This window comes from Triticum aestivum, chromosome 4B, assembly GCF_018294505.1.
Source record: "Triticum aestivum cultivar Chinese Spring chromosome 4B, IWGSC CS RefSeq v2.1, whole genome shotgun sequence".
Lineage (NCBI taxonomy): Eukaryota > Viridiplantae > Streptophyta > Magnoliopsida > Poales > Poaceae > Triticum > Triticum aestivum.
The window spans coordinates 113,000,518-113,010,751 of NC_057804.1; the positions used below are offsets into that span (position 1 = coordinate 113,000,518).

General features: G+C 43.1%; 2 protein-coding genes across 2 annotated transcripts; one reads left to right on the forward strand and one right to left on the reverse strand.

Moving 5' to 3' along the window:
* Positions 1-889: 889 nt before the first annotated feature.
* On the forward strand, positions 890-3,956 carry LOC123091358 (uncharacterized). The gene is made up of 5 exons (XM_044512852.1): positions 890-1,225; positions 1,747-1,935; positions 2,020-2,228; positions 2,888-3,577; positions 3,672-3,956. Exons 1-4 carry the CDS (start codon positions 1,096-1,098, stop codon positions 3,569-3,571), a joined length of 1,212 nt encoding a protein of 403 aa, XP_044368787.1. The 5' UTR covers positions 890-1,095; the 3' UTR covers positions 3,572-3,577; positions 3,672-3,956.
* Positions 3,957-5,439: 1,483 nt separating this feature from the next.
* On the reverse strand, positions 5,440-6,993 carry LOC123094589 (uncharacterized). Its single transcript, XM_044516567.1, has one exon. The coding sequence runs from the start codon at positions 6,887-6,889 to the stop codon at positions 5,717-5,719; it is 1,173 nt and encodes a 390-aa protein (XP_044372502.1). The 5' UTR covers positions 6,890-6,993; the 3' UTR covers positions 5,440-5,716.
* Between the last annotated feature and the right edge of the window lie 3,241 nt (positions 6,994-10,234).

Sequence of the window (10,234 nt, forward strand, 5' to 3'; positions counted from 1 at the left end):
AAAATGTATGTGACATTTTAAGAAGTAATCACGTGTTTCCAAACAAATGCCAGAGAATTTTCTAAAATGCTTGTAAAATGCAAAAAATGTGTTTGGATAGTTTAGTCAAAATGTTTATTGCCATTATAAAAATGCACAATGCGTATTTGTAAAAATATTATGGTGAATTCAAAAAATGTGTTCAGAACATTATTAAAAAAACAAATGTACACCACGTATTTAAAAAATGTCCAACATGTATAATTTAAATGTTTCATGTGTGCTCTAAAAATATGCACTGTGTACTGAAAAAAAAGTAGGCATGCATTGAAAAAGAAAACCAATAAAACCCTAGAAAGAAACTAAAAGAAAAGGCAAAAAACCAAGAAAGAAAAAAAAGAAAACCAGAGTATAACAAAGAATAATAAAGCAAAAAAATCAATGAAAAAACAAAAAAACCAAAGCAAAAAGGAAAAAAAAGAAAGAAAAAGAAGAAAAAGAAAGAAAAAACCCATAGAAAAGCGGACCTGAACGAACCTACAACGTGTAGTGAATAAATCCGTGCTACTAGGCCCGCACGCTAGACGTTGTGTGCAGGCGATTCCGGAATCTGGGGCATATCACATATCGCGATTGTCTCAAAAAAAAAAACATATCACGAGCGCTATTCTTCGCATCAAGCGAGAGGTCTCCCTCCTAATCGGCGCCTGCAGCGCCGAAGCTTCCCCTCTCCCTTTTTTTTGAGCAACCAAGCTTCCCCTCTCCTAATCGGGCCGTGTAGCGCCTCGGACCCGGACCCGGTTTGCGAATTCCCCTTCGCTCAAGAAAAGAGAGACTCTTTTTGCTCAAAAAAGAAAAAAGAAAAAAAGAGAGACTCTCTCTCTAAAAAAAAAAACAGAGAGAAGCGAATTCCCCTTCCACAGAGTGTCTCTCCCGTGAGGGCATCGATCGATCGAAATTTCCTCGAGCTCTTCCACATTTTTCCTTCTCCCCTTCCCTAGGGCTTCCCCAGCCGCCGCCCGCACACAGACAGAGACGCTCGTCGCTCCGACTTACGCCCTCGACCTCCGCCACCGACCCCAGCCTCCGGACGGCGAGCGTCGCTTCGATTCGGCCATGCCTCTGGAGGTGTCCGATGTTAACCTGGACCAACCAGACCTTTCGGAGGTACCATGGGAGACGAGGCTCGCTCTGGCTGAACGGCCTTGTCCGTTGGTGGTGAACCCCGAACAGAGGGCCCTTATTGGTAACCTCTGGCCATCCATATCCTCGTTTTGTACCAATTGCTTGTCCGCTCGCTCGTATGATTCCTTACTTATGTTTAAGCTGCAATTTTTTCTTCAATTGGATGTAAACTAGAATTGAATTCTCAAAATATGCTTTGCTATTTGTTTGATTCTTCTTATTAATGGCAGGGTAATATGTCTGCGAGAGGGTCGTTGCTTTATATATAAACCTGTTTCCAGGATATATCTGCGAGAGTTCTTAGGGGTAGCGCTAATATCTGAGAGTTCCTTAGGAACAGCGCTAATATCTGAGAGTTCTTAATAGCAGCGCTAATATATCAGCCCTGGGTGCAGGGTTTTTTCAATTTTTTAATACTAAATCAGCGACGATTAATATGGACCGGAGGGAGTAGCATTTATTAAGTCTATGGTTTTCAGAATTTGCATGCTTTGCAGTTCTTTCTCCTATTTGCTGGTTTCAGTTCCAACATGTTTTTTCTGTTCACATGATGAACTGATGGCCTCTTCTTATTGACCTCAGAGCCAGCTATGAAAAATCTAGACAAGTATATGGAAGAAATCAGAGAGTATTGGAAGAAGATCGATGAGCTAAATGCAACCCTTCCTGAGAAGGATCAGTTCTTCACTGTTTCTATTCAACCTCGATGTCCAGAACCAGCTTCCTTTTTCACGTACTACCGACTCTATGCATTGGACAACACCAATCCAAGTGAAATTTCTATCATTATCATCTTCAATTAAGCATCTATATACACTACTGTACTGATGTTTTTTTTTTCTGTACTTCTTTCAGCTCCCCTTACAAGCAAACGATTCACAGCGCCAAGAAAAGACTACCCGGTATTGACTATGCTCCAAATATTCTCATTCAGATATGTTGGCGACTTCCTGGGTGATCAGAGCATGCTAGTATATGGATTCATTGCTATCCGGGATGAGTTGGATTGTCTGCGCAATTACATCTTCAACTGTACTAGAGAGCAGGCGCACGAGATTACACCGGTCAGTTAATGTGCTCTGAGTAAAATATAATCATTTCTTTTAAGTTGTCTCTTCAAATGGTAACATGATCTTGTTAGTATAATTAGAACAGAGTGTTTCGAGTTTCAGACTCTGCGGGGCGCTCAGGTCATTTCTTCTATAAAAATATGCTGCCAAGGGCTAGTCCTAGTTTGTCTCAATTTTTTTAATCTTGTTAGAATAATGCAGCTTAGAAGAGCCTGCCTAGAATTAAAACTGGTGTATGTAATGAAGAATTGTACAACCAATGCAGTCAAGGTATCTTGATTTGTTATGTGCATATTAAGAGCATTGAACGGTAATGAAACTAAGATATGATATTATTAAATTATGTGCATATCATTCAAGTTATTTTATAAATTCTTAGCAAGTGCATTACATACTTATATACTTCAGATGATAGTCTGCTATCCTGTAATCTATGAGGATGCATCATGTACTTATACACTTCAGACTTTATATATGTGCAAGGAGCAGGAAATGTGTTGACCGGCAACACCTCAACGCAACATGTCATTATAAAGTAATGAATTGGGTGTAACAGTACTTGAAATTTAAGATGCCATGATTCCTACTGACATTATCTTTCTGTCGTTCAAAACATTACCATTGATTGAGCATTTCTTTTGTACTTAAAATAGGATTCCCGGGCATTGCCGCTCATATCTCCTGTTCGTGGGAACTCTATTCTTGATGGTGTTGTTCTTGAGTACAGCCTGAAGGTCAAGTCTAATGGCAGTGACAACGCTGAGATGGATTATGTATTAGCTGATGGTTGCATTGAATACACAGATCATATGATTCTGCGTGGTACTACACTGAAGTCGAGGCTTTTTGGCAAGCTTGGCCCTGTTGACTTCCATTATGCTTTCCTTAGGCAGGGCATTGAAGCAACAATTGACATTGAGATTCCAATGGCTAGTCCAGCTTGGGGCCTGAAGGCAGTGACTGCTTTTACAAGTGGACTCTCAGATGCAATTGTGCTGTATGATGGGTCTACTAATTCCTCTCCTACACAATCAGTGTTCCCTATATCATCAGTTGTTGCTGTTCAATTGGGTCATGAGCTAAAGCTTAAATTTGACATCACCTCCAAGGATATTGTGCCCAAGGGGTGTGCGAGGAGGTTCGTGCCCCAGAAGGCAGCGTCGGCGCAATACCAAAGGCCTGATGTTGTGATGGATGGAGAGGCGGAACCAAAGACATATTCCCGCTTCCTCACATTCATTTCACAGAAATGTTCATTTGACAGTGGTAAAGTCTCGATCGGTGATAAGTTCAAAGCTGAGGTTACAGTGACCTGGTCCACCATGGGGCCGTATTGATCGGTGGTATGTTTTCTTCCTGCACCAGTGGTTAATGTTGTCACATGAAATTAATTCTAACCTTCTGTGTCTCGATTTTCCTTCTTTTTGTGTACGCCAGTTGCCTGACTGCGGTGAATCATGCCAGTTGCTTGATTGTGTGGAGTGGAAACGGCAGATATCCTTCTTCGTGTTAGTCATTAGTCATCACTTGGCAGATGGATCACACTTTAATTCAATGTACCGTGCGCCATTTGGAGTACTCTGATCCGGCCTTTTGGATATATGTTGTTCAGGTGACTGTTGATTTGTTATTCCTTTCCAAGAACTGTCTCTTTGCTTTGACTGGTTCTCACTCTCCTGGACGTTGAAATCAAACTGAGAAGGGTTGATTTTCTTCTTTTGAGTTGGAGAAGGTTTGAATTCAAGGGTGTCTTAGTGTCTGTTTTTAGGCGATGGAGTTAGCTGCTTCATATGGAAGTTAACGATGACCCCTTTCGTATCTATTCTGGCTTGCTGCCAATATGAGGCGTTGTCTGGAGATTGATAGATCATGGATAAGAATCATGTCCATGTCGCCCTTTCGCATTGAGGTTGAACCATGATAGAGTCGATCATGATTTAGATGGACTAGAGAGGCAGATACCATTGCCGATACCGTCGCTCTTCTCAATGTCCCCTTCAACTTTTTTTTAGAAAAGAGGCGCTTGCCTGGCTTTATAAACGAACCGTACAATTTCTTATGTGACTTGCGTTCAGTTGGCATACGCTTATTTCCTGTACTCAGTATCCGAGCTAAACTGATTTCTATGTTGGACTTGTGAGTTTTGTTTAGATGGTTCATGGATCTAGTACTCAAAACTTGTGTCATATTGTACTCTCTGGCAAGTAAACTTTGGTGATGCTTATCCACGCCTTGCGGACAATTTATTTGCCTTGTGGGCTATGCTGATTGGATGCGAACAGATTGTTTTTGCTTGGTTGCCTTAAGCATGCCTCCCTCGAAAAAACCTTTGCAAATTCAACGTGGTATGATGATTTCAGAGTGTATAAGTTGGCTGCCAGCAGTTCCTTCTGAATTTAGGCTAGCGATTTAGGTTGTTTCACTTTTGCCCTACCGTCATACCAAGTACAGCGATTTAGGTGTACTCAATTATGTGCAAAGAAAATAAAATGGTGAGAATTTAATGATAGAATTTGCAAAGTTTTTTCGTTCAAGTTTCCTGGGGAAAATTTAATGTAGCTAAGAGATACAAAAAATGAGTAAATAAATGGTGAAACCATTTGATTACTTCAACGGGGCAAGTGTGGTCAAAAGCAATAGAATTTGAACATGTTTTTTTTCCCACAAAGTTATCCATATCGTTCACATGCCCTGTTTGATTGGTTGAATTCGGGTGATTTGTACCTGTGGGTTTACGTTGGTCCAAAATAAACGAAATACTGCGCTGGTGATTGAAGTTGCCAGACTTGACAGGGTATGCTCCATTTTACATGAAAAAATGTACCGTTTTGGCGACCAGTCCGAGGTCATTGTCAACATGAACATCGGCACCTATGAGATCCAAACCTTTGAAAATTCTATCACCACATCAGTCTTTTAACAAGATAGTTTTTGGATTGTTGTTTAACGATTAACTATACATAAAAGAAACATGAGTTTTGATGCAAAGTTCCATTTCTCAGGTGAATTTGTCCATTTCATCAAAATCAAAATTTAATACTCCCTCCGCTCCATTTGAAATACAATAACAAACGTGCATATTTAGCCAAAAATGATTTGACTATGCAACAGAAATGTGAACTTAATACCCCTATAAACAAACACAAAAGTCAGTTGAAACCTGAAAGCTGCAACAGGATGTCTAAGGCACAAGGGAGCGAATATGTAGCTGCGAAAACATCACTTTCTCAATTACAGGAAGCTATGATACATTAGTTGTAGGGCAGCAAAACTGAGACAATCAAGTTGCTTCACAGAAATTCACAACTGAAACATAGATAGCATCACGAGCAATCAGATTGCCATAGTTCTGCGGCTAAAATCATGATTTCTTGAGCTACAATCATGCTTTGAAAAGGCATTACCACGAATGAGTACTCACTAATGTGTATCAGGGCACAATGTTCCATGCTAGCTATGAGCCTAAGATATATGATGAACCTTCAATGTCTGCATTCAAAGCTGGACATCAGAAGCATCTCCCCAGCACGAGCTGCTGCATAAGCATCTACAAGCCCAGGAACAGTGTCCTTATGACTGTCGATGTATGTTGCAATGAAGTTATCCTCACCATAGCCAACTAATCGCCGGAAGCCGACACTTTTCTTCATCAGTCCCTTAGCCTGCAGGATCTTTGCGACATAATACCGGGGTTTCATCCGCTTCTCCAGGCTGTAGGTAAACAGCATGGGTCTCTTGACAATGTACTCTGGGTCCAAACCAACCTCATTGACCATGAACTCTATCTTGAGACGGAGTTTATCCTCTGATATTCCTAGAATGTGCGGCTTGTTCCGAACCGCAACACGCACCTTGTCCATGGAGCAACCAAGAGTGCTCCTCAAGAACTCCATCCTCGCGGCGACCTTGTCTTCCGTGATAGAACACGCGACAGCCACCGCGTACTTGAATATATACGAGGAGCGGGGCACGCCAAGCTTCTCGGCGCGCAGCACAAACGCCTTCACCCGCTCTGGGTTGAACACTAGCAGCCTAGAACAGGGCGTCGACAGCTTGACAATATCACAAACACTTAGCCCGCACTGCTCCAGCAGCGCTATGTTGGGCTTGGCCACCTTCTCCAGATCGGTGGTCAGGATGGACCTGTTCCTCTTCATGGTCTGGAGGAGCTTGCTGAAGGAGCCGAAGAAGGGGATCCAGAACTCGAGCTTGGGCGTGATGTCGCATGACCGGAGGGCCGTGGCGCCCACCAGGAGGAAGCTGGCGATCTCGGGCTCGGAGAGGCCGAGGCGGTCGCGGAGGGCCGTGAGGCGGGGGCCGACGTTGTCCACCCTGGAGCGGAGGAGCAGCGGGTCCGCGGCGACGACGGCGGCGATGTCCGGGCGGGAGAGGCCGACGCCGGAGAGGAGGGCGAGCACGGCGTCTGGGTTGGAGGCGGACTTGAGGTGGCGGAGCTTCTTGGACGCCTTGAGCGCCTGGGCTCGGGTGAGACCGCAGGTGGCGATGAGGTACTCCTCGGTTGAGAATGGGGTGGTGGAGGCGGAGGCGGAGGCGGAGAGAGCGAGGCGGCGGTGGAGAGAGTAGGAGAGCGTGGCCGTGGTAGGGTGGGGGGCTGCGCGGGGCAGCGGGAGAGGGTGCATCTGGAGCTGGAGCATGGCGGCGGCGGCGGCGGCGGCCGGCAAGTTGCTGCTGGTTGGCTGGCGGACTGAAATGGTTTCAATCGGGGAGCGCTATCGTGCTCGCGAACTCGCAGATGACCAAATGCAACCAAAATTCACTAGTACGAAAACTCCGTCTTTTTATCCTCCATGACAACAATACAATACGTGTCTTGCTGTCCCTACTGTCATTAAAAAAGACACTACAAAATTGAATCCAAAGCTAAACACTTCTCTCATTGAAAAAAAAAATCAATTTAGTAGGTCAAACTAAACCGATAATTCAAATAAACTTGCAAAGATATCAAATCATGCATATAAGAATTTAGAGAAGAACCAAATAATATTCATAGATAATCTGATCATAAATCCATAATTCATCATATCTCGGCAAACACATCGCAAAAGAATATTACATCGAATAGATCTCCAAGAACATCGAGGAGAACATGGTATTGAGAACCAAAGAGAGAGAAGAAGCCATCTAGGTAATAACTATGGACCCGAAGGTCTGTGGTAAACTACTCACGCTTCATCAGAGAGGTAATAGTGTTGATGTAGAAGCCCTCCGTGATCGAATCCCCCTCTGGTAGGACGCCGGAAAAGGTCCCTAGATGGGTTCTCACGGGTACAGAAGGTTGCGGCGGTGAAAAAGTGGTTTCGTGGCTCCCCTGAATATTTTCAGGGTATAAGAGTACATATAGGCAAAGGAACTAGGTCAGCGGAGCTACGAGGAGCCCATGAGGATGGGGGTGCGCCCTCCTGCCTCGTGGACACCTCGTTGCATCTCCGACTTCATCTCCAAGTCTTCTGGTTTGCTTTCGGTCCAAGAAAGATCATCGCGAATGTTTCATTCCATTTGGACTTCGTTTGATACTCATTTTCTGCGAAACTCTAAAATAGGCAAAAAAAAACGAAACTGGCACTGGGCCCTCGGTTAATAGGTTAGTCCTAAAAATAATATAGCATATAAGTGCCTATTAAACATCCAGAACAGATAATATAATACCATGGAACAATCAAAAATTATAGAGACATTGGAGATGTATCAGTGATGCCTATGTTCATGATCATTGCCTTAGATATCGTCATAACTATGCGCTTCTATCAATTGCTCGGCAGTAATTTGTTCACCCACTGTAATATTTGCTATCTTGAGAGAAGCCACTAGTGAAACCTATGGCCCCCGGGTCTCTTTTCCATTATATCGAATCTCTTTTCCATCTTACTAGTTTTCGGTCTATAAACCAAAAATATCAAAAATATTTACTTTACCGTTTATTTATGTATATCAGATCTCACTTTTGCAAGTGACCATGAAGGGATTGACAACCCCTTTTATTGCGTTGGGTGCAAGTTGTTGATTGTTTGTGAAGGTATTCGATGACTTGTGCATTGTCTCCTACTGGATTGATACCTTGGTTCTCAAAACTGAGGGAAATACTTACGCTACTTTGCTGCATCACCCTTTCCTCTTCAAGGAAAAACCAACGCAAGCTCAAGAGGTAGCAGGAAGGTGGGGTGGTTTTAAGAGATGAAGGTTGTGTATCATTGCCCATTTGGTTCTGACAAAGAGGTAGTTGAACAGAGTCACATTTATCAGGAACCACAAAAGGTATTAAATTAGAGCTATCTAATTGTGCAGAAATAATCTTCCATAATTGTGAAGCAAGTAGCTGTTTGGCCCACTCAAATCTTTCAGGAGATAATAAAGCAAGGGCTATGAAATTTGCCCACTCATTAGGTACCTGAATCACCTCCTCTGGCTGGCTCACTAGAGAAAAATGCTTCTTCCAAAGGCCTGCTTCCTCATTGCCAGTGCAAACAGCATCAAAGTCCTCCTGAGCTTGTGGTAGAAACATCTTCTACATGACTGGATTTGTAGCATCAGGCAATAGTTGGCAGTCTCCCACATGGATTGTATCTTTATATATAGGTAAAGGAAATCCAGGAGGAGGAGTAGAAGTACCTGAATCCGGGCTAGGAAACTCCTTGTGCGGAGCAAAATTATTTGAGTTATCTGGAACAGATACCACAACAGCTTCCAAATTGTGTACTGTAGCTCCTTGGCTCTCATCTGCAGCCACAATAGTCTGTTGTTGTAGAGTGCTATTGGCATGAGCTTCAGTCAGGCCCAATATGACTTGACTATCTGGCAGATTGTTAGGATGATTCTGAGTGGCAATGGATGGAAGCACTTGCAAGGCTATCTCTGGCACTTGACTTGTAACAGGCAACTGAGAAGCACTTGTAACATCGTTCTGTTGTGGCAGCTGAGTATCAGCTGCAACATTATGTAGTGGGACTTGCTCTTACTGCAAAGCTTCCTCATCTTGTTGCACTATGGGAACCAACTCTTGTTGCAGAGGCTGCATCATTGCTTCTAGAGGCATATTAAGATCAAAAGGAAGCTGCACCACTTCAGGATGATGAACTGGTGAGATAGGTGGAACTAACAGATCTCCAAACAGTTGCAGATTGATAGCTCCATGAACTGATTCTGCTGATTCAACACTGTTAGAATCTATGCCAAGAGATAAGGTGAGACCACTGATAACCCACAAGTATAGGGGATCATTTGTAGCCTTCTTCGATAAATAAGTGTCGAACTCAATGAGGAGCTAAAGATAGAACAAATATTCCCTCAAGTTCTATCGACCACCGATACAACTCTATGCACACTTGATGTTTGCTTTACCTAAAACAAGTATGAAACTATTTTGCAAGAATAAAACTAAGAGTACTTTACGAGAATGAAACGAAGAATAAATTGAAAGGTAATAAAAGTGGATAGCCTTTGTCAACAGGAAAGTCATTTGTCCCTAGGCATTCGATAACAAGTACCGGTAATCATTCTAGTAATTTTATATGAGGGAGAGGCATGAGCTAACATACTTTCTCTACTTGGATCATATGCACTTACGATTGGACCCCTAGCAAGCATTTGCAACTACTAAAGATCATTAAGGTCGTGAAACCCAACCATAGCATCAAGTATCAAGTCCTCTTTACTCCCATACGCCATAACCCACTTATCCGCGTTTAGGCTGCTGTCACCACCGCAACACCGACAATAAGCAAACCATGAACATATTGCAACACCCTATAGTGGGCCCCCCTCCGTTTGCGCGACACAGAGGACACCGTAGGAAAGCACCATAAATAAAATATACAATCATACCAACCAAGATCACGATTAACCCATAGGACAAAACAGATCTACTCAAACATCGTAGGATAATCATAGATCATTGGGAAATAATATATGGAGTTGAGCACCATGTTTAATTAGAGATTCCAACGAGGAGAAGGGGTGTTGCACCGCTGCATAGAGGGGTAGAG